Consider the following 24,886-nt stretch of genomic DNA (forward strand, 5'->3'; position numbering starts at 1 on the left):
TTATGAGTCATCAAGCTATCTCCTGCCTTCTTCCATTTGTGGCTTTCTTACTTTTCCTTTCTTTCTTTCTTTTTGTATTTATTTCTTTATTTGCCTTAAATTTTTTTTTTTTTTTTGCAATTTACTCATTGTATATCTCGATTGTAGCCCCCTCCCTCAGCTCCTCCTAGTCCCACCCTCCCTCACTCTTCTGCCCTATCTTCTTACCCTAGTCCACTGAAAGGGGGGAAGTTATCTTCCCCTGCCATCTGTCCATAGCTTATCAAATTTCATCAGGACTGCCTGGATCCTTTTCCTTAATGCTACACCCTATCTTCTCTGACCACATTTCCTTGTTTCCTCTAATTATGACTCTTTTCTTTATTACAATTTTCCTCAATAAGTAAGTCTTTCTCCTCAGTTACAACTGTGTCCGTCTTTGACTTTCTAAGCCCTTTCCAAGATTCACACATCAAGCAAGAGCTCCCCCTATTTCCTGTGGATTATCCACTCTGGGTATAATGGTGGTTTGCTCTTACGCCAGCATCATACTTTCCTTCTCCACACACTCTACCTCTTAACCTGGTGCAAATGGGAATATTCTAACATGTTCAACACAAACTAGTTAAACTGTCCACAAGTTGGAAGAGCTTGTCTGTTCTCTTTGGCTTTCTTATAAACTCCACAATTTCAAAATACATTGTACATTTTGGTGCTCAAACACTATTGTTAAACTTACATCCTAAGTTTTCGTGATCCGCATGTTTTAGAACTTAGGACATTTGAATAATATGGGAAACTAAGGATTAACAGGTAGGAGTAGAGAACAGAGCTTCAATAATATTCCTCCTTCAATAAGAAACTTTGGTTCACTAGAGTCCACTGTGGACCTGTATGACAGGGGCTAATGTCAAAGAAGGATGCAAGTAATGAGAAGACGACACAAAATTTTATTAGTTTGGGAAATGCTGTTCTATTATAATTGAAATTTACTTATTCATTTAATTAATTCATGTAATCATTCAATCAGCACCAAGCAGTGACTGTGCACTGGACATTGGACTAACTATAGAATACAGACATAATAATGTATTACTATAGTAATGGGGATAAAAAAAATTCAGAGTTCCAACCTTCACAGGAGAACTCATATACAATGGATAGTCTGTGTGGCTTTTTGTTTGTTTGTTTGTTTGTTTGTTTTTTGTCATTGTCATTTGTTTGTTTCGAGACAGGGTTTCTCTGTGTAGCCTTGGCTGTGCTAGACTCGCTTTGTAGACCAGGCTGGCCTCTACATCCCAGAGATCCACCTGCCTCTACTTCCCAGAGTGCTGGGCTTAAAAGCCCTCAACACTGTGACCGACTTCTGCCTGTTATTTTAATAAAAAGGTTTGGATTGGGCCTTAAAAAAAGAAAAAAGAAAGAAAGAAAAGAAAAAGTGTTCCTACTTAAATAGATTTTAAAATATAACCGAAAGGCCAAAAACAAACTCTCTGTAACACCCAGTAAACATGTAAACAGCCATAGTACCATTACTAGAGAGACATGTAACAAAGCTAGTATCAAGAAGCACTTTGGGCCAAGTTAGAAAAGAAATGGTTTTGGTGTTGACTCTCCTGAAGTACCTATCTCCTGAGATGTCGGTTGGGCTTTAAGAACAGCTTGCAACACTGGATCTTCCCATGGGCCACCATCTCTAATGATTCGAGTCACCAGTTCCAGATTCACATTTCCATATCTGCGGAGGTGATTCTGGCATTCCTAGGAGAGAAAAATCATTTGGGCTTTGTGAATTTAAAGGGATTAAAAACTACTTGATTGTCATTGTTTATAAAGTGGCTGATGGCCACATGACAGCTACTTAATTATAAAAGAGAAAAGGGTACCATTGCAACCTAAGTAGGGTAGCAAAACCCCATTAATAACAAATAGGCTTAATGCCAAAGGTTACACAGATATGTATGACTGGGCTGAGAAAATCCCATTAAAACAGGGATAAAACGTAACCAAAGAGAAAAACTTACAGGTGAATCACTTGTAGGGAAAGAGCCAGGTTGCAAAAAGCTGAAAGTTAAGTGATGTGTTAAGTTTACAAAAGAATTCAAAAGGTTCCTGTTAACAATGGCAGGCAAGAGTATAAGGGGAGGTGCTGCTCAGAATGTACACTCTCTAAGCACAGGAACATAAGTCCTTTGCTCTCCCCTGAACTTATGCCAAATCTAAGCTGCAGTAACAGGTTTCAAAACAGAAAACTTCACTTCCCTGTGTTTGGAAATTAGCTTTGTTATTAGTAGATGAAGAAACAGGCTGAGGAAAGAAATCAAACCTGCAACAGGAGCAGTTTTTTTCAGGTTGTAGATAATGATGTATTAATAAAATCAGTAGTAATTAATACTCTCCATCTTCTGCTTTTAGATATATACAGTGCTTTTTAAATTGTCTTTCATTATGTTGTGACATTTGTAAAGGAATGACATTGGTTTACTTAATCTTTTGAGTTTGATAGAATGGCTTTAAATATTTGCTTACTTGTTGGACTGTCTTCCTGCTTCATTATACACTAAGAGTTTTAAAAGTTTTAAAAGTTTGGGAAATTTAGTCTTAGAATTTTGAAACATGAACTAAGACCTAGTAAATTTACTTTTAAAAAGTAGGCTGAGCTTGAACCCTAAAGTAAAAGATGATAATGAAGCTGGCAGTATCTGAATATATTTGAATGCTGTATCACAATAAAAGCACAACAGCCAGAAGTCTTTTCTGTACTTACAAAATACCTGCAGAAAGACCTTAGCATCTTATAAAAATTATTTCAGGATATTTACTTATTTATTCATTTATTTGTTTATGTTTGATTTTTGGAGACAGAGTAGTTCTCTGTGTAGTCCTTCCTCTCCTCCCAGCCTCCCCGAGTGCTGGGATTACAGGAGTGTGTCACCATGCCCAGCTAAGGATTTATTCATTCATTCATTCATTCATTCATTCATTCATTCATTCATTCATTCATTCATTCAATGTTGGTGAGTGCTCTGTCTGCATGTATATCTGCATGCCAGAAGACGGCATAAGATCTCTGTATAGATGGTTGTGAGCCACCATGTTCTTGTTGGAAATTGAACTCAGGACCTCTGGAAGAACTGACAGTGTTCTTAACCTCTGAACCATCTCTCCAGACTACTTCAGCATTTTTTAAAAGTATGGAGTTTTTTACTTATTAGATGAATAATCAATTAACAAAATCCCAGAGGCTGTTACTTTAATACTATGTATTAAAATATGCTTTTATGTCATTTGAACATTACATTTTTTACTAAAAAGTATTTTCAAAGAACTATTTTCACTTAGTGGTTAAAGATAAAGAGGGCTTATTTTATGAAACTCGTTAACACTAGTTAGCACTTCTACTGCACTAATGAGTCACTTTAAGAGCTTATTTTATTATAAAGCAAGATGGGAGAAATTAAAAAGGTAGAGTGTTCCTGTTCCCCAAATTGGTCTCAAGCTGCTCAGCTCAACATGTCCTCCCACCTCAGCCTCCCCAGGTAGCAGAACCTAAGAGTGCACCACACCAAAAAGGTCACACACACACATACCTACACACCTAGGTGTGTTTGTATGTGTGTGTGTGTGTATATATATATATATATACATACACACACACACACACATACATACACACATATATAATTATTTCAAAGAATCTTTAAGTTTAAACATTAGAAAATAAGTTACCTCCTAAGTGTTATTTAAGGGTTTCCCTAAATTAAAGCAATTTAAAAAATCCTAGAGTAGGCAAGTTACTTAACTTCTCTGTGCTCTTATCAATTAATTTGTCTACAATATGGCTACTAAAAAGAGCCCACTTTCTAAGACTGGTGTAAGGATTAAATAATAACATACAGCAGTAAAAGGTTCTTGGGATAGTACCTTGCACATAGTAAGCACTCATGAAATGTTAGCTTTAACTTCTTACAGTATTTTACCCAATTTTTAAAAAGCATGTGTGCATGTTTAAAATAATGTATTTTAGAATACCTAGAGGACTGAGCATTATAAATCATGCTTTTTCTCAAAGAACATTTATTATTAAAAGATATGGGAGGAGGGAGTGTATGTAAGAGTACATGAATTACCAAACATGTTGCCAATTAGGCTGGAGAATTTAGAACTGGACTCAGGCTTATGTTGGTGTATACTGTCAGTTTCCTAAGAAACAAGCAGAAATTCAATTTAAACCCTACTCCAGAGAGAGAGGGAGGGGGGAGAGAGAGAGAAGGGCATGAGAGAGAGAAAGGGGGAAGTTCCAAAGCCCCCTAGTTAGATGACTGAAAGTTTTTCAAAAGAAGCTCTGACAATCTTTCTATCTACTATCCCAAGAAAATTTAGGAAGTAGTTAGAGGTGTGCATGCATGTGTACGCACACGTACGTGTGTGTGTGTGTGTGTGTGTGTGTGTGTGGAAAAGAAGTGTTACTATGTTTCCCAAACTGCTCCCAAATGTCTATGCAAACAAACCTACCTCTTATTCCACCCTGACTAGGATTACAATACATGCTCGGCATCTGGTAGAATATATCTTAAACTATCCCTTCCTCATTTAATGTGTAATCCATCAGTTTGATTTTTCTGGTATTTTTGTGTGTGTGTTTCTTTTGTCAGTATACTAAATTTGAGAGGGTACTCCTACGGAAAATAACTCTAGATAGGTAACAGAACTGAAACATTTTACTGTGGTCTATCTTTTAAAGACACAATGAAAGTGAATAAATAAGTATGAAAATAGGTCCCTTTCTTTAAATAGTATTAATGCCCCTCCCTTTTTTTGCCCTTTTTTGCTTTTTTTGCATGATATTCAATCTAACACCTACAAAGTTAGAATAAGAAGAAACAAATGTACAGCACCAAAGAATTGTTTTCTCTCCTAAAGCATGAGACATATTTTTAGAGTGTTTCTGAAACAATCCAGGGATGTTTATTAACACACTTCATTACCTTAACTGCTTACTACTGCTGCTTACTGCAGTGGGCTTATTACAATTCCTTTAGCTATTTCCTTTCAACCTTGTGCCTTTGCCAGGGCTATGAAGGAAACACAACTCTGCTTACTTTTCTTTTAGAGTCCATTGTAGTGTGGGATTAATGTTTTGTTCTAAAGTAAGCTTTTTTTGTTCCTTATTCAACTGGTTGTCATTTTAAAGCTCACATGTATCTATCAAACTGTAATTCAGTGTTTGCATCTTTACATATAAGTTTGACCCCTTCATCAGCTTAGAAACTTAAGACCCCACCTACACTCATAGTAACTATTATGACACATCCTTTTCTCCATCCTTATCTGTAACATTCCAAATTCACCCTGTATTTTTCCTGTGTCATTTGCTCCTGTCATCTTTCTTCTACAAATGCCAGTGTTGTCTACAGTCAAATATTTGATTGATTGATTGATTGATTGACTGATTGATATTTTGTCTTTGTACATTCCCATTTCTCAAGAAGTCTTTATTATCTACTTCAATCCATAACAGATTTAATTACTGTCTTTTTAATATTAAAAATTTATACCAATCCACTCTTAGTTATTACATTATGAAGAGAGTATAGAATGTTAGTATCTTATTTTATTTAGGTTATCAGGAGTTTATTCATGTCTGGGAAAATGACTCAATGGGTAACAACACTTGCTACGTAACCAGCAGAATCTGGGTTTGAATCCTAAGCACTGATACAGAAATCAGGCATGCCTATAACCACATTGTTGAATGCAGAAAACAGGCAGCTTTAGGAAACTCACTGGCCAGGAACACTAGCTCACATGGTCAACTTCAGGTTCAGTGAGAAACCCTGTCTCAAAAAATAAGATGAAGAGTGATAAAGGACACGCAACCTCCTCTCTGTCCTTTGCATGTGAGCATGAGTGTGAGCACCCACACCTTACAACATGCTTGCATAAACACACACATGCTTTTTTTTTCTTTAAGAATGTATCTTATTTTGGATGTTTATCCATCATGTAGGTATGTGCATCATGTGTGTATAGTGTCCATGGAAGCCAGTAGTTAGTATCAAAGTCCTTGAACTTGGAGTTACAGATAGCTGTAAGCTGTCATGTGGGTACTGGGTCCACTGGAAGCGCAGCAAGTACTCCTGATTGCAAACTCATCTCTCCAGACACAGAAAGTGTATTCTTAACTACAGTTTATTCACTTTGCATTAAGCCCCTCCCTCCTCTCCTCCCGGTCCCACCATCCCTCCCCTTTCTGCATGCATGCTCCTCCCCATGACCACTGATAGGGGAGGTCTTCCTCTCCTTCCTTCTGATCTTAGTCTATCAGATCACATCAGGAATGGCTGCATTGTCCTCTACTGTGGCCTGGTAAGGCTGCTCCCCCCTCAAGGGGAGGTGATCAAAGAGCAGGCCAATCAGATTATGTCAGAGACAGCCCCTCTTCCCATTACTATGTAACCCACTTGGACACTACACTGCCATGGACTACATCTGTGCAGGGGTTCTAGGTTATCTCCATGCATGCTTCTTAACATTAACTTTTTGATCAAAATAGAGTTCACAGACATCTGTGCAGATGAAGGCATCATGAGCACCTTTTTATTTACAAAATCACATGTCAAATTCTTCACAAGTAAGTTACCATATCAACTGAAAGTAAAAAATGTAAATGCTCTTCACTGTGGTTATTTAAAAAAAACACACACATCAGTAAAATCAAGATTTAGTATGTTTGCCTTGAATTTAATCCTTAGCTCCACATAAAACTAGTGCCTGTAATCCCAGCACTGTTAGTTCAACAGGAGATTCAGAAGCTGAAGAACCTCTCAGGCTACTGAGAGTTGGAAGCTAGGCTGGCATAATAAAACCATCTTTAAAAAACAAAAACAAAAACAAAAAAACCAAACCCAAAACCAAAACAAAAATCTTTAAAGTACTTTGAGATTAAAAAAAAATTAAAAGATTATTTACTTATCATCAATTTTATTATTACAATTTCATTGGTTATCACATGGCAAAATTGTAAAATTTAAAGTTGTTACCTTTTTTGAGTTTAATATGGATCTTTATTTTGTTTCTTCTATTCGGCACCAATAATTCTAGTACTTAGAAAGGTATCTCACAAATATTAGGCCTCCAGTTATTATGTATTACGTGAATTTTTTTTATTATTTATTACAATTTATTCACTTTGTATTTCAGCGCTGGCCCCCTCTCTCATATTCTCCTAATCCCACACTCCCTCCCTCTTCTACCCCTAGGCTGCTCCCTTAGTCTACTAACAGGGGAGGTCCTCCTCCTCTTCTATCTGACCCTAGCCTATCAGGTCTCATTAGGACTGGCTGCATTGTCTTTCTCTGTGGCCTGACAATGCTGTACCTTCACAGGGAAAGGTGATCAGAGAGCCTGCCACTGAGTTCATGCCAGGGACAGCCCTTGCTCCCCTTACTATGAACCCCACTTGGAGACTGAGTCTATGGGCTATATCTGAGCAGGGGTTTTGTTACATATTTTTAAAAGAAATTAATTTATTCTTTTTCATGATGCATTTGAAAATAACTAAAACAGGAGTCCAAGATGGGAGCAACCAGTGCGTACCATATCTGAAGGGCACAAGATCCAAAACTCTGAAATTGGTGAGTGGAGGGGCAGCTGAAGCCAGAACATATACACTGAGGCTTCCTGAGCAAGAAGGGACAACCCATGAGCTAGGACAGTTTGGATCCAGGTCATCCATGAACTTTTCCGGAGACTGAGAGTGGCAAATATTCAACCACCCTGCACTTCCCTTTGTCTCAAGCATGGGCCTCTCTGCTCCACAGAGGCGACCAGCAGCGGCTGCTGCCCCAAGCATGGGTCTCCCTACTTGGCAGAGGAAGCAGTGGTTGCCTGAGCACCAGCCTCCACACTGGATGACTGAGACTGCAGGGGCAGGCCTCCCAGGTCTGTGGCTGCGGTGGGGTGGAGGCTAGCCCAAGCAGGATGCTCCATGCTCAGTGACTAAGACAGCAGAGGTAGCTACTCCAAGTACTGGTCTCTCTGCCCAGCCAAACAGTGGACACCACTGAGCTGACAGATCTCCGACATTCTCATTTGCCGCTGCAGGCCCAAACATGATATTAGAGAACAGGGGGAACCCCTGTTTTTTATGATTAGGCCTGGGAGTGTGTGAATATGCCTTCAAATGAGTGCTTGGAGAACCCACGATCCAGGGTCCCTCTACACTAGCAGCCAGACATTGGATCCCTCCCTCACACCCCACTGTGGGCAACATAGGGATTCTTGAGACAGCATTCTCAACACTGAGGCCCCTGATCTGTGGTTCTACCAGTGTAGCCCGGGCAAACAATTCCTGGAGCCCAGACAGATCTGAATACCAGAAGGACAGTATGACAGTCCTGTAGGTCACTGAGTTATTTAGGGCACCTGCACATACGCATTGCACCCGAGACAGAGATAGCACCCGCAACTACTCCTGTGCTTAATTCCACCCTTCTAGGGATCTACACACTCTAGCACCCTATCCTTCAAGGCACACCTCCATGCACACACCCGTGCTTGCACACATGCTCCTGCGACCTTCCTCCCTTAGCTACAGTGGAAGCACCAACACCCACTCTCAAACCAGTTCTCTCATTTTCCTGAAGAATACTCCAGACACCAGAAACAGACAGACTCAGTCTGAAGTATAGACTCCAGGAACAAACAGTGAAGGTTACAGATAAGCAGATGGCTAGAGGTCAGAGTAAGAACACATCCAACAAAAATCAGAATATCATGGCTTCACAAGCAACCCCAAAAATCAATGCATTTGCAAATTCATCAGAGATACAGGAAAATTATCCCAAATCTATGCTTACTAAGTTATTAGAGACACATAAAGAGGAAACAAACAAGGATCTCAAAGAAATACAGGCAAATATAGCCAAACAAATAGAGGCATGTGTAGAGGCACAAGTAGAGGCATAGAGAGAGGAAACGAACGAAAAAAAGGGACATCATGGAAAGATAGGAAATAAAAAACAGATGAAGGAAATGGTGCAAGACAAAAAAAAAAAAACAGATTTAGAATCAATAAAGAAAACACAAACAGAGAAAACCCTGGAACTGGAGGACTTAGAGAAAATATAAGGAACCACAGAGGTAAGCATCACCAACATAATACAAAAGATGGACCAGAGAATCTCAGGCGCTGAAGATACAATTGCAGAAATTGATACATCTCTCAAAGAAAAAGTAAAATCAGAAAAGTTCCAAATACAAAGCATCCAAAAAATCAAGGATGCCATGAAAAGATGAAATATAAGAATAATAGAAATAGATGAGAAAGAAGATTCCAGGCTCCAAGATCCAGAAAATATATTAAAGAAAATCATAGAAGAAAATTTTCCAACTTAAAAGAGATGTACATAAACATACAGGAGTCCTACAGAACACCAAATAGACTAGATCAGAAAAGAAACACCTCACATCAAAACACTAAGCAGTCAAAACACTAAATCTACAGAACAAAGAAAAATATTAAGAGCAACAAGGGATAAGGGCCAAGTAACATACAAAGGTGGAGCTATCAGAATCACACCAGACTTCTCAACAGAAACTATGAAAGCCAGAAGGGCCTGGGCACATGTCATGCAGACTCTAAGGGACCACAGATGCCAACACAGACTACTATACCAAGCAAAGCTTTCAATCAACACAGATGAAGAAAACAAAATATTCCATGAAAAAAAAAAAATTAAGCTTAAACAATATAGACACAGCAACCCAGCCAGAAGATGCTAGAAGGAAAACTCCAATCCAATGAAATCACCTACAAACAAGAAAACACAGGATATAGATAACTTCACAACAAAAAATTAAAAGAAAACAAGCATTGAAACACAGTAACACCACCAACTCCACAATGAAAGGAACTAACATTCATTGGTCACTATTATCTATCAACATCAATGTGCTCAACTTTCTAATAAAAAGACACAGAAATCAGATTGGTTGCAAAAAAAAAAAAAGGATACAACATTCTGCTGCATCCAAGAAACACATCTCTGCAACAAGGATAAATACTACCTCAGAGTAAAGGGCTGGAAAAGTGCTTTTCAAGAAAATGGACCCAGAAAACAAGCTGGGGTAGCTATCCTAATATCTAATAAAATAGACTTTCAACCAAAATTAATAAAAAAAAAAGATGGAGGGGCACTTCATTCACATCAAAGGAAAAATCCACCAGGGGGACATCACAATCCTGAACATCTATACCCCAAATGCAAGAGCACCTGCATTTGTAAATGAAACATTATTAAAGCTTAAATCACACATCGATCCAAACACCTTAATAGTGGAAGACTTCAACACCCCAATCTCACCAAGGGACAAATAATTTAGACAAAAGCTAAATAGAGAAATAATGACATTTACAGAGGTCATAAATCAAATGATCCTAATAGTTGTCTACAGATATTTTCACCTAAACTCAAAACAGTATACCTTCTTTTCAGCACCTCATGGTACGTTCTCAAAAATTGACCATATAGCCAGGGACAAAGCAAGCTTCAACAAATACAAGAAGATGAAAATAATCCCTTGTAACCTATCAGACCACCATGGACTAAAACTAGGCCTCAACAACAGAAATATCAAAAAGCCTACATACACATGGAAATGAAACAACTCTCTACTCAATGACAGTTTGGCCAGGGAAGAAGCCAAAAACCATACAGTGGAAAAATAGACAGCATCTTCAACACATGGTGCTGGTCTAACTGGATGTCTACGTGTAGAAAAATGTAAATAGACCCATATTTATCACCCTGCATAAAACTACAGTCCACCATTCTGTTTCTATGCCAGTACCATGCAGTTTTTATAACTGTTGCTCTATAGTACAGCTTGAGATCAGGGATGGAGATACCTCCAGAAGATCTTTTATTGTAGAGGATTGTTTTAGCAATTCTCGGTTTCTTGTTATTCCATACAAAGTTGAGAATTTTTCTTTCCAGGTCTGTAAAGAATTGTGTTGGCAATTTGATGGGAATTGCATTAAATCTGTAGATTGCTTTTGGTAAGATGGCCATTTTTACTATGTTAATCCTGCCAAGCCATGAGCATGGGAGATCTTTCCATCTTCTCATATCTTCCTCTAATTCTAACTAAAATGTTCAATCCCCATCCTGAAAGGCAAAGAGGATGTACATCAGAAGAAAACGAAAATAGGAAACAACCTCGGAACCTGCTACAGAGGGCCTCTGAAAGCCAGAAGAAAACAGGAAACAACCTTGAAACCTGCCACAGAGGGCCTCTGAAAGCTTCTGCAGTATAGACTGTCAAAGCAGATGCTGAGCCTGATGGCCAACTGATGGGCAGAGTGAATGGAATTTTATGTAAGAAGTGGGAAATAGTAAGAGCTAGAGGGAACTGGAACTCCACAAGCAGAGCAACAGAACAAGATAATTTGAACACAGGGAACTTCCCAGAGACTCCTACTCCAACCAAGGACTATTTGTGGAGATGACCTGGAACCCCTGCACAGGTGTAGCCCATGGCAGTTCAATGTCCAAGTGGGTTACATAGTAATGGGAAGAGGGACTGCCTCTGACATAATCTGATTGGCCTGCTCTTTGATCACTTCCCCCTGGGGGGGGGAGCAGCCTTACCAGGCCACAGTAGAGGACAATGCAGCCACTTTTGATGAGAACTGATAGACTAAGATCAGAAAGAAGGAGAGAAGGACCTCCCCTATCAGTGGACTTGGGGAGTGGCATGCATGCAGAAAGGGGAGGGAGGGTGGGATTGGCAGGGGAGGAGGGAGGGGCTTATGGGGGGATACAATAATGAATAAAGTGTAATTAATAAAAAATAAATAAAAGATTTAAAAAAAAAAAAAAAAAAAAAAAAAAAAAAAAAAAAAAAAAAAAAAACTACAGTCCAAGTGGATCAAAGAACTCAACATAAAACCAGACACACTAAATGTGTTAGAAGAAAAAGTGAGGAAGAGCCTTGAACTCATTGCCACAGTAGACAAGTTCCTGAACAGAACACCAACAGTACAGGCTCTAAGATCAACAATCAATAAATGGGACCTCATGAAACTGAAAAGCTTCTGTAAAGCACAAGACACTGTCATTAGAACAAAATGACAGCCTACAGACTGGGAAAAGACCTTCACCAACCCTATATCTGACAGAGAGCTAACACCCAGAATATATAAAGAACTCAAGAAGTTAAAAAGCAACAAATCAAGTAATCCAATTAATAAATGGAGTACAGAGATAAACAGAGAATTTTCTATAGAGGAATATCAAGAAAAGGGAGGGAGGGTAGATTGGGAAGGGATGAAGGAGGGAGGCTACAGCTGGGATACAAAGTGAATAAGCTGTAATTAATTAAAAAATAAATTTAATAAAAATAAATAACTAAAACATTCGATGTTTGCTCAGATATAACAAATATTCATAATAATGAAAACATTATTGCTTTAGAAAACATACTTCTAATGGAGAAAATGATTTCAGTGAATATGTGCAAGTTCTTTCTATTACTAAATGGTTGCTGTTAATAATTATTTGCACGCTATCTTTAAGTTTTAAAGGCAGAATTTACTGTTGAAAAGTCTATCATTTGAAGCATTTTAATGGATTTCTAGCACATGTTTTTAGGCCCTGAGCTCCATATCCTACAGATGGAAGGTAATGGAATGGTTCATTCAGATATAACAGTAGGTAGGGATGGGAAATGGCTCAATCCATTAAAGTCCCTTCCACTCATGAGGAACTGAGTTTGGATCCCTGTAAAATCCAGGTGTGTGCCCCCCCACACACCCGTCTTCTACTTCTACTTCCTGTTCTTCAACCTTACATAGCACAGTATTATTTTGCATACATGTAGGTATATGGACCATGTATGTACAGTGTCCATGGAAGCTGGTAGATAGTATCAGAGTCCTTGGGTGGTCGTGTGCTGTCATGTGAGTGCTGGGTCCTCTGGAAGAACAGCAAGTGCTCCTAACTGTTAACTTATCATTCCTGACATGAGAGAGGACAGCAGAAGTCATGGCCCAGAGGCAATCATGCTCTGAGACAAAGAAGCCAAAAGAGACATAATGAGACAAGAGAATCCCTGAAGCTTATTAGCTAGCCAACCTAGTCAAATTGATGAGCTTTGGGTTCACTGAGGGATAATGCTTGAAATAATAAGACAAAGAGTGAATGAATAGAACACCTGAAGTTGACTTCTGGCCTCCACATGCACCTTCACACATATGCTCACACTCACTCTAACAAGTGCATACACCACACACAACACACTACAAAACATACACAACATATATATCACCAAATACAAGGTTGGGGTTAACAAAAATTTCTAAGTCAACAGACTTCAACAAAACCTTTTGTATAATTGCTATAAGGAATTCAAATGAGCATCATGATTTATACAACATGTTTTAAGTAAACAATGCATTAATACAGCTACCGAACAATTTGCTATTCTTACTTTTCTAACCCATAATATAATATCTGAAGACTTAAGATATGTATGTAAGATTTATTTGAACACAGGATCACACATAAAATATATATATATACAAAATCCAATTTAGTAAAACACATACTTGCAGTATGGAAAATAAAAGATCCAGTTGCCCTTGTGCTGCCTGCCATTAATAGAACAAGTTATTTAATCTCAAAGTTTGTCTGGATGGATGGATGGATGGATGGATGGATGGATGGATGGATGGATGCATGGATGGATGAGTAAGTTTGGTCCTTTGTTTTTACTATTTATTTTAAAATAGGACTGGCTTTACTTTTCTGTGTTATTCCTCACAGCTAATTTTCTGTATGTTTTCTAAAAAAAAAAAAAAAATAGACAGCCTCAAGCATTAATATGCTGAGAATTTTAATTGTATTTAATTTTAATCTGTATTAATACATTATACAATTTGCTTATTTGTGAACAATGAATGTCTCAACCTTAATGTTCTGTTTTTTGTTTTTTGTTTTGTTGTTTTTTTTTTTTTAATTCACTTTACATCCCTAGAGCACCTCCTCCCTCCTCTCTTCCCGGTCCCACCTTCTTTCCCCTCCCCAACTTTTATTAATGTCCTTAATAAAAAAGGACCTTAATAAAAAGGACCTTAATGTGTTCTCAGAACTACTTTCAAAATGCTAATCCTATTCATTTATTTTTGTCATTTACATGCCTGCTCTTGACAACTGCAGATACCAAATTGGTCAAGATACATTATCTTAGTTTATTAACAAATTTTATACTATATGGAGTAACTATTAATGCACAATATTTAGCATCCTTTCTCAAGATAACTGCTATTCAATGGTCAGGATACTGGTCTTACAGAAGATATATATAATATATTGGTGATAACATTTCTATCTTTTAGAGGCTTAAAGCTGGGTTCTTGGGGTTACAATCTGTTATTTATTTAAGAAATTATGCTTCAGCCAAGCACAGTGGTACATTCTTTTGTTCTGGCACTCAGGAATCAGAGACAGGTGAGGTTGAGACCAGTATATTCTTAGCAAGTTCCAGGACAGTCAAAGCTATGTAGAGAGACACAGAAAAAAGAGAAAAAAGAAAAGGGGAGGGAAAGGGAAGGGAGGGGAGGGGAGGGGAGGGGAGGGGAGAAGAGAAGAGGAGAGGGGAGAAGAAGAGGAGGGGAGGGGAGGAAAGAAGAGGAGGAGGAGAGGGGAGGGGAGGAGAGGGAGAGGGGAGGAAGAAAGAAAGAAAGAAAGAAAGAAAGAAAGAAAGAAAGAAAGAAAGAAAGAGAGAAAGAGAAAAAAGAACAAAGGGAAAGAAAATAAAAACCTTAAAATAATTCTGTATCTTATATCTCCTTAAACAGATACATTAAGATGTTTACAAACATAAGATTATTTTTAAACAGCAAAAGCAAAGTTTTAACTGACTGATATATAAGAATTATGGCATAGTTTAACTACTTTAAATAGATAAATACCAATGAAAAATTACTAACATTTTATCTCCTCCAACAAAACTAAGAATATAGTCTTCACAAAATAGTTTAAGAATCTAAACTTAATTTTAACATCAATTATTGCCATTCCCAATGTTAGATGTATGCTACACTTGCCAAATGTTTCCTTCATTAGATGATAATATTTTTCTCCTCCTCATGCTTTTCACAATGAGGCATATTTTAATTTCCCTTTTTATAAACACTGTCAAAAGCAGACTCCTTTCTGAGGTTTTCATCCCACACAGCATTACTTTATCTAGTCTTAACTGTATATATCATGACGTTGAGGTAGACAGATTCAAAAAGTGCACCTGCATTGCTTCATGCATTGCTGTGACAAAATACTTGACGAGGAGTAATTTAAGGGAGGAAGGGTTTACCGCAGCGCACAATTCCAGAGCACAGTTATCAAGGGAGAGACGGCAGAACCTGAGGCAGCTGGCCACATTGCAACCAGTCAGGAAGCAGAGCGACGAGAAGTAGTGCTTAGCTCTACTTCTCATTTTTATTCAGTCCAGACCCTAAGTCTATGTAAGGGTGTCATCTATAGTTAAAGTGGATTTTCCACCGCAACCTAATCCAAATAGCTCCTCACAAGCATGTCCAGTGGCTAACCACTCACAAATATGTCCAAGGGCTTGTCTGCCAGGTAATTCCAGATCCTGTCAAGGTGACTGTATTAAGCATCTCAAGAATTAATGGTTAAATATATTAAAGTGCAACAGTTTAGAGCTTTTGTTGGTTTAAAAGACATGATTAGACTTATGAAATTATCCTAAATTGTTTTTGCAAACATAACAATACTACTGGCTTACAAGTAAATTGTTGGGGGGGGGAGAGTCATCTTCCACTAGATGTGATGGTACAGTGAAGGAAAGAACAAAGGGTTAGTATTTGTGATGGAAAAAATGTAGGGAAAAGACATTATACAAAGTTGAGCAATGGAGTAGAGCAAAGACCAGGATAACTTCCAGTTAAGTAGATAATAAGAAAACTGAATACTGCTCCTCATACAAATCCTTGAGGTTTTAATGGAAAGTCTGTGGTTTTAGAAGAAACAAGTACTTACTGCACCAGGAAAGGAGAATGACCTTAAAATAAAAATAAGACCAAAACCCCCTAGGACAATACAACTCTCTTACATGTTCTGTGTTTAAAACATATCTAGAGTAGAGCTACATCTTCCTACAGTATGTTCTTCACTCAATCACTACTCCTCACACTGTGCAGTTGCTTCATCCTAGATTCCTTAAAACACTGATTCTTCCTGTTCCTTATCCCCATGCATTCAATAACATAACTCAAGCTTTCAGTTCTCTATTACTATATGTGACCCTCTCAACTTGTGTTTTATTTTCCCAGAATCACTGAACATTACAGAATATTCACAATAACTATAATAACAAGTTTTTAAATTTTATAGGACTTATATTAGTTAGTCCTATATGTTATATTCTGTAATGATTGTACCTGTGTATTCATTTTGATCAGTATGTAAAAACATGTATAACATTTTGATCAGTATGCATAAACATAACTAACATGTAATTAGTTTTCTAAGTATTTGGATTATTTGTTCCTGTTACCCTTTCTCATAAACTATAAGGTTTGGTAGCTCTGTATTATTAAATCTTTTTACCGTTGAAATAAACCATAATCATTAATAAATTATCCTGTCATTTGTTACTATACAGGCGTTCACTGCCCGCAGTTATTGTCTATTTTTTATAAGTGAGGAAACTATTAAATAAAATATATAGCTTGTCTAGCATGAGGTAGGGTGAACTATAGAACTGGGCTATTTGTAGTTTGTCATATGGGAAATTACATATGTATGACTGTAGCTTTTTCCTCTGCATTTAGCCCCCTGACCTCCAAAAGGAAGGAGGTTGTATAGCAGTAAATAAATAGTTGTTGGGAGGAGGAGACTCCAGTGGTACTACCTGTACAATATACAGTGAACACTAGTGAAGAAGCTGTGGTGAGTCATCACTCATGCTCCTGTAATTAATTCTCCAACACTCACCCAGCTAGACTTGAAATCATTTCTTTAGTCTGTAGTCTATACCCTACCTAAGGTGAAGTGATATTTGTCATGTAATAGGGTAGCGTAAAGTTTATTTGAATCCAGAACCAGGGATGAGCACCATCAATATAACCTAGGAGCCTGTTAGAAAGCAGACTATCAGGTCCCACTTTACAGTCCTAAATCATAATCTGAATTTTAACACGCTCCTCAGATAACCTTATATACATTGAAGTATTAGCAACAGTGAACTTATACCACTTAATGTGAAAGAGAAAGAACACAACCTTCAACCTATATATAGTATGACTTGACAACAGATGCACAGAGGTGAGATACTCAGAGAAATAGGATTGTTATCAAAAGTAGGACACTGTATCAAAAGTAACTCAAATGGCTACAGTGGATTATAACTCTATTATCATAATCAGTCAGAAAACTGGAAGCTTTCCAAGCTTTGCAAATACAGCTTTTAAAGAAGTATACAGAATAAGAGTATATGTTAACTGTTGCTAGATCACAAAAGTAAGAAGCCTGGGGAATGAGCCAGTAACTCATATCAGAAAATGAAAGTTGATTCTCCAGGTAATGCTAAAATGGAAGCCAAAGGTTTTAAAGCTTCTATGAGTTTGAAGGCTCAAGTAAGCTATGTGTAGCGATGTACACCTCTAATCCTAATATTTGGAAGACTGGGGCAAAGGGGCTACCCCAAAGTCAAGGTCAGCCTGGGATACACAGTAAAACCTAGGCTAGCCAGTAATACACAGTACAAAACAAAGCAAAAGGTTCAAAGAAATTCAAATTAGAAAGAAGCCATAATCACAGAAATGGAAGAATTTTTTTTCTTTCTGTTTTTGTTGTTGTTGTTGTTTGTTTGTTTTTTAAGACAGGGTTTCTCTGTATAACATTCCTAGCTGTCCTGAAACTAGCTCTGTAGATCAGGATGGACTCAAACTCACAGAGATCTGCCTGCCTCTGTCTCCCAAGTACCGGGATTACCAAAGGCACAACTTCACTTATGGGCTTTTGAGGGGATGGGGTATATTATGGGGAATTGTCAATGACTTATTAAATTTTGATCACAAGAGAAAAAATACAAGATGTTTACATACATTTTAAGCAGAAAATAACTTTTTCTGGAGTTGGAAAAATATGCATGCAGACAAAACCACCCATATACTTAAAACTTTAAAAATATATTGTAAAAAAATCTTTCAGCATCTCCAAACCCCTATCAGTGCCCAGCTAACATCTCTATGACAGACTTCACAGCACCTCCTTTAACACTGAAGTGTCCTTCTCCAAGACCATTGTGCCAGCATTCTCTAGCTCCTGTCTGGTTTACAGCTAAGGCAGCTGGTACTTTCCAAAATACTCACTTTAAGTCTTGATTTATTGTCTTTCTGTCACAATTACAGGAGTTCACTATTCTGCTTAGTGTTATTTATCATGGAGCTTAGTGCTGAGAACAGTGTGGGGATTCAATAAACACCTGATGAGCAAAGAAATTCAAGAGTACTTTGGTGGTTTGAAAGAAAATGGCCCCCATAGGCTCACAGGAAGTGGCACTACTAGGAGGTGTGGCCTTGTTGGAGGAAGTGTGTCTTAGTTCTCTTCTAGCTGCCTGAAGATCAAGATGTAGAACTCTTGGCTCCTTCTCCAGCACCAAGCCTGCTCGCACGCTGCCATGCTTCCTGCCATGACAATTATGGACTATAAACCTCTGCAACTGTAAGCCAGTCCCAATTAAATGCTTTCTTTTATGAGAGTGGCTGTGGTCATGGTGTCTCTTCACAGGGATAAAACTCCAACTAAGACAAGTACATTGCCAAGAACAAGTGTCAAGACAAAGTGAAAGAGAAAATCAGTAAGTGTTGAAAATTTGAATATACAATCTAACTAGTTTATGAATTTCATGCAAACACTTTTGCTTAGATTTTTATTTTCTATTTGTGTATTTGTAAGACAGAGTTTCACTGTGTAACTCTGGCTGACCTGAAAATCACAATGAAGACTAAACTGGCCTCTAACTCACAGAAAGCTACCTGCTTCTGCCAATCCCGGGCTGATATTAAGAAAGCAGGCATTTTGATCAACTTTGTTGAATTAAGAATGGACACAGTGGGCTGGAAAGATGGCTCTGTGGTTAAGAGCATTGTCTGTTCTTCCAAAGGACCTGGGTTCAATTCCCAGCATCACATAGCAGCTCATAAGTGTCTGTAACTCCAGTTCCATGCACAAAGAATAAAACTAAATAAATTAAAAAAAAAAAAAGAATGGACACAGTTGTATGTTGAGTATAATTTTCATAATACAGCCAAACTTCTGATTGGCCATAAGCCTTTAACACCATAGTAATATTGTACGTGACAAGTTACAGATCAGCCCCTGAAGGTGCTTCAACTGTGCTGTGATTTATTCTAACCCCGGAGAAGTGCTAGTAATAGTGAAAACACATGGGTGACCAGAGTTTTATGTGCTGTTTCCTAAATAATTGACTAAAAGAACCAAAATATTTATTTTAGATGTATAGAAGACGACTTGAAATTCTTTGTCAATCTATGTTTGTGCATTGTATGTATATATTCATGAATACAAGTGTACACAGGTAAACAAGTAATTGTGTTCAGGTGTGTAGGACACAGGTTGATGGTAGATATCTTCCTCAATTGCTCTCCACCTTATTTTTGAAACACTCTTTTAATGAACCTAGAGTTTCTCAACTCAGGTAGACTGGACAGCCACTGAGCGACTAGTAACTGCCCATACTACCTCCTCAACACTGTAATTAAAGAAGTGTACAGCTATGTCTGGCATTTTTTCTATAATAACTTATTTTGTGTACATGTGTGAGCACCTGCATGTCACACCATATATGTGGCCTTTAGACAACAACCCCTTGGGAGTCAGTTTTCTGCTTCTACCATGTGGGATCCAGGAATTGAACTCAAGTTATAAGGTTTGGCAGCAAGCACCTTTACCTACTAAGTCAGCTATCCAGCCCCTACGGGTTTTTTTGGTTTTTTGTTTTTATTTTTTTTCTTATGGGCACTGGCAGCCAAACTCTGATCCTGATATTTTTGAGGGCAGACATTTTACCGACTGAGCCATCTCACTTCTTTGGTCATTCTCATCTAGTCCCCTCCATCTACCTATCCTACTTACCATAGATGCCAAAACAAGAACAACATCCTGCAGAGTTACTATGAGGTAGGAAAATCAGCACATTGCCAAAGAAAACAGCAGCATAGGAAAAGTACCTTGCTTCTAATACCAGCAAGACAGTTTCTTCACCAGGGGGCAGCTCTAGATAGGAAACAGTCACTATTCTCACATGTGCTTAGGTTCCTTAGGCATGGTAGCTGCACTGGAATCCCAGACAGACACTGCTTAGGAATACAACTAAAATTGATTTCATGATCTTTCTCCACTTGCCCATATAGGAAATCTTTTAAAACTGTCGCTGTAGTGATCATAATAACTTTTAAGAAAAATTTAATGACAAACTATTTTCCTGATTTGTATGTGTATAAAATATAAAATAGAGAACTATTTTTACCTGGAATGAGCCAAGAATATCCTTTAAGGGTTCTTCATAAAACTCATCTCTTCCAAAGAACAGGAGCAACTCAAAGAAACTCCTGAAAAGAAAAAAAAATTTTTTTCATTTGCTTTGTGGTTTTGTTCTACTTTAAAAGACTACCAAGTTGTAACATCTACCTAGTATCAGATGTTTTACATATAAATACAAGACCAGAAGTTCAATGTCACCCTTAGTCACATACCAAGTTTGAAGTCAGCACTATACTTATTCATAAGATGTAATTCTTCCTATTTTAAAATTGATTATAGCAATTCAATCATATCTCCAGACTCCATGTGTAATTCTAATTTGATCTTTCTATTTTATCTATAGTTAATTCCTCTTCTGAATTCTTGAACCTTTTAAAGTTAGCCATGCAGGTTAGAATATACTTCAAATTCCCATACATTTTCTTTCTTCTTCTTTTTTTTAATCCTCCTATGAACTACAGGTGTTTGTTTTCATTGATGAACCATTTCCACAAGGTTTATAAATTTCCCAAATCCATCAGGAGATTATTATGCAAGACAGGCACTACCTTACAAAGTAAAATTCTTGAATAAGACATGAAAGTTTGTCACTGATCATTGCACAAACAGATATATATGCATAAAAATAACATTAATCTCACTGTAGTCTTTCACTCGCTATAAACCTTGAGTGAACAGGTGCATCGATAGCAAACAGTATACTTGAAAGGACTCTCTCTTTAAGCAGTAGATTTCAAGACTGGACTCAGCAAAACATGTTGTAAACAGATGTGCAACCATTTAGTCATTATTCCACAAATAGAGCTTGAGAGATATTTAGTAGGAACCTTAAAGACCCTAGTTTTTGAGAAATGGTAGACAAGGTTCAACATAAAGTCATCAGCCATATAAGCTGTTCACAAGAGTCAGTCTGGCCAGGTACAAACTTCTTTGGCTGAGAGTTACAGCAGACTTTAAACTTTTTTTTTCTTTTTGTTCCTTTTCACTTGAATTTTTTTTTTTACATGATCCTGGATATATATGTATGCAAAACACTTACTGGTAACAATTGTAAGGATATTTATTTAAAAATACTTCTTTACTATACATTTAATTTTACCACTCACTAAAGATGAAAACAAATTTTCATACATGTTCTTTACTGTTACATAGAACATTATATATTGTACGAATATTGTGTAACATAGGATATAGAATGTTTTGTGCTTTTCAGAGTTGACTGATATTCTGGCTTTATAATCATCAATGCTAAGAATGTTCTTTCCTGGATATAAATAGCTGGAATCCTGGGGTGGGGGAAATCCCCTTGGCAGGAACATGGTTGCTCCTAAACACTTATTTATAAGTGGATATTAGCCATATTAATACACATAGCCATCTACAGACCTAAAGAAGCTAAACACTAAGGAGGACCCTAGGGAGGATGCTTAAATCTCATTTAGAATGGCAAACAAGATGACACCAGAAGCAGTGGAAGAGAGGAAACAGGATGGGAGCCTACTATGAGGATCCTCTGAAAGGATCCACCCAACAGGGGATCAAAGCAGATGCTGAGACTTAGCAGAGCACAGGGAGTCTTGCAGAAGAGTGAGGTGGGGATAGAGGGACATGGAAGGAACAGGAGCTCCACAAGGAGGCCAACAAAGCTAAGGGATCTGAGCCCACGATGTCCTGCAGAGACTGATGCACTGAGAACTATGTATGGAGGGGACCTAGACCCCCTTTCAGATGTGGCCAACTGGTAGCTCAGTCTCCATGTGGATCTCCAAGTGAGGGAGAAGGGGCTGTCTCTATCATGAACTCAGTTGACTGCACTTTGATATCTCGCTCCTGGTAATGCGGCCACGGAGGAAGAGGATCCAGGCAGTCCTGATGAGACTTAACAAGCTATGGGCAGAAGGCAATGGTGGAGAACTCCCCCTTTCAGCGGACTACGGGAAGGGGATAGTGGAAAAGAGAAAAGAAAAGGAAAGTGGGACTAGGGGGCGTTGATGGAAGGGGCTTCAATCGGGATATATAATGAATAAATTGTGAAAAAATTAAAATTAAAAAAAGAATGCTATTTCATATAAACACATAGTACAAGATGACAGATATGTTTGGGGCCTTTCAGAAATTGCTGACAATCCTGTCCTAATCCCAAACCCAAATTTATTTATTGTTTCTTTATAAGATTCAAGTAAGCTCCCAAACAGCATCCTCTACGGCCAAACATTCTAACATAATACAATACAAAGATATGCTAATTTGGTACATATATATGGAGGAATGGTAGGAAACTAGTAAGTCTTTGTTTTCCAAAATTTGACCATTATGTTTCTCTAAGTAGAAAATTTTGTATGTACAATAAGAAAAACATTGCAATTTATGACAAATATTTTTGAATCTGAGCCAAGGTGTTTAAAACAGCATTAATTGGTACTGCCTGGCCTGATAACACAGTCAGTACAAAGTATGCAAGTTTTGTGTTCAGAACCAAGACTGAAGTAAAGTTGTGTGATATAAAACAGGTGAACAGTACCAGACATCTTAAATCCATCACATACTTGAACTTGAATTAAGTTCTGGTGATTGCATGTTTCCAAACTTCAATGTCTGCCAATTTTTCAAGACCTTTTCAGTTATCAACCATATGTAATAACAGCATACAGTTTCAGAAGCTAGCCCCTAGATGGCATTATCTTCTAATACAAGGATGTCCCATCCACACTGCAAATCTGTTTAGTTTATCTATTACATGAAACATCATGGCTGCATGTGAAAAACCTTCCGATGGCCATAAATAAAAGCTTGGTCACTCAGCTTGTGGCACTGTTGGGAAGGTCCAAAAATAGTTCTTGTGTCATTGTTTGTGTGTACCAATGAAGGGAATCATGGGCCTCTGTTATCTTCCTCTCCTCTTTTTCCATGATATACAGTGTTCTCATTTATGAACTTTCCTGCCAAGATATACAGTGTTGCTAAAGGCCCAGTAATAATGACCACAAACAGAACCTCTAAAACTCTGAACTAAAATAAACCTACCCTTGGTGGCTGGAAAGATGGTTCCATGGGTAAAGTGCTACCTTTACAAGATTGAGAACCTGAGTTATGACCCTCAGCGTTCATGTAAGAGCCGAAGGCAGTGACACACACCCACAACTCCAGCACTAGGGTGGCAGTGGGTAGAGATAGATGAAGCCCTGGGACTCACTGGCTAGGCAGTCTAGCCCAAACAGCAAGTTCCAGGTTCAGAGAGAGACCCTGTCTTAAAAATTTAAGTGGAGAGCAATCAACTTCTGTCCTACACACACAAAGGCAACCCTTCACACACACATGCATACACTCCACAAACAAAAGTAATAAACCAACTCTCTTTAGAACCTGGTGATTTTCAAGTATTTTGTTATAGGAAAGAAAACTACCTAACTGACACATTCATAAATTTTTTTAGCTAGATGTTCTGGATAATTTCTTTAGCTTCTGCATCAGCATTCCTCCTCCACTTGGTACTTTTGTGTTATAGAAAAAGCTTCCTTCCTAAAAACTAACAAAATGAACCTCTACTAATATCAATCTTTTCTTTTACAGAGAGCCTTTAGAAAACTGGATCTTGTGTGCTCTTACATATATTAAACATACCGAAGTTGATTACAAAGCTAAATATCTAAACAAAAACAAAAAACAGCTATAAATCTGGGCATGGTGGCACACAGCTTTCATTAATCCCAGCATTCGAGAGGAAGAGAGAGGTAGATTTCCTCTGAGTTCCAGGGAAACCTGGTCTACATATTGAGTTCCAGGCCAACCAAGGCTACTTACTGAGAGCCTGTTTTAGGAACGGGAAAGAGAAGGGAGGGAAGGGGAAGGAGGAAAAGGGAATGGAAGGTGTTTTTTTATTTATTTTTTCTTAATTAGTGATTGATAGGGGAGAGCTCAGCCCATTGCAGGTGGTACCATCCCCAGGATGGTGTTCCTGAGTTCTATAAGAAAACAGGTTTAGCAAGCCATGGAAAAAAAAGTCAGTAAGCAGTACTTCTCCATGTCCTCTATATCAGCTTTTGCCTCCAGGTTCCTGTCCTGTTCCTGTCCTGACTTCCTGTGGTGATGAACAGCAATATGTAAGTGTAAGCCAAATAAACCCTTTCCTCTCCAACTTGCTTTTTTTTGTCATAGTGTTTCTCTGCAGCAAAAGAAAGCCTAAGTCAAGAGGGGAGGGAAAAAAAGGGGAACAGAGGGAAGTGGACAGAAGGAGAGGAGAGGGGAAGAGAGGGAAAGGGGGAAGAAAGGAAAGGAAAGGAAAGGAAAGGAAAGGAAAGGAAAGGAAAGGA

At 38.0% G+C, this 24,886-nt stretch overlaps 1 protein-coding gene across 1 annotated transcript in view; it reads right to left on the minus strand.

Moving 5' to 3' along the window:
• Znf654 (zinc finger protein 654) overlaps nt 1-24,886 on the minus strand; it is a 63,688-nt gene that overhangs the window by 14,402 nt on the left and 24,400 nt on the right. Inside the window, exons 3-4 of the mRNA XM_055594505.1 lie at nt 20,563-20,644; nt 1,605-1,740 (exon numbers count right to left, since the gene is read on the minus strand). Of these exons, the coding sequence (XP_055450480.1) occupies nt 1,605-1,740; nt 20,563-20,644 (218 nt within the window). The remainder of the gene's footprint in view (nt 1-1,604; nt 1,741-20,562; nt 20,645-24,886) is intronic.

Source organism: Psammomys obesus, unplaced genomic scaffold (genome assembly GCF_907164565.1).
Source record: "Psammomys obesus unplaced genomic scaffold, mPsaObe1.curated_primary_1811, whole genome shotgun sequence".
NCBI lineage: Eukaryota > Metazoa > Chordata > Mammalia > Rodentia > Muridae > Psammomys > Psammomys obesus.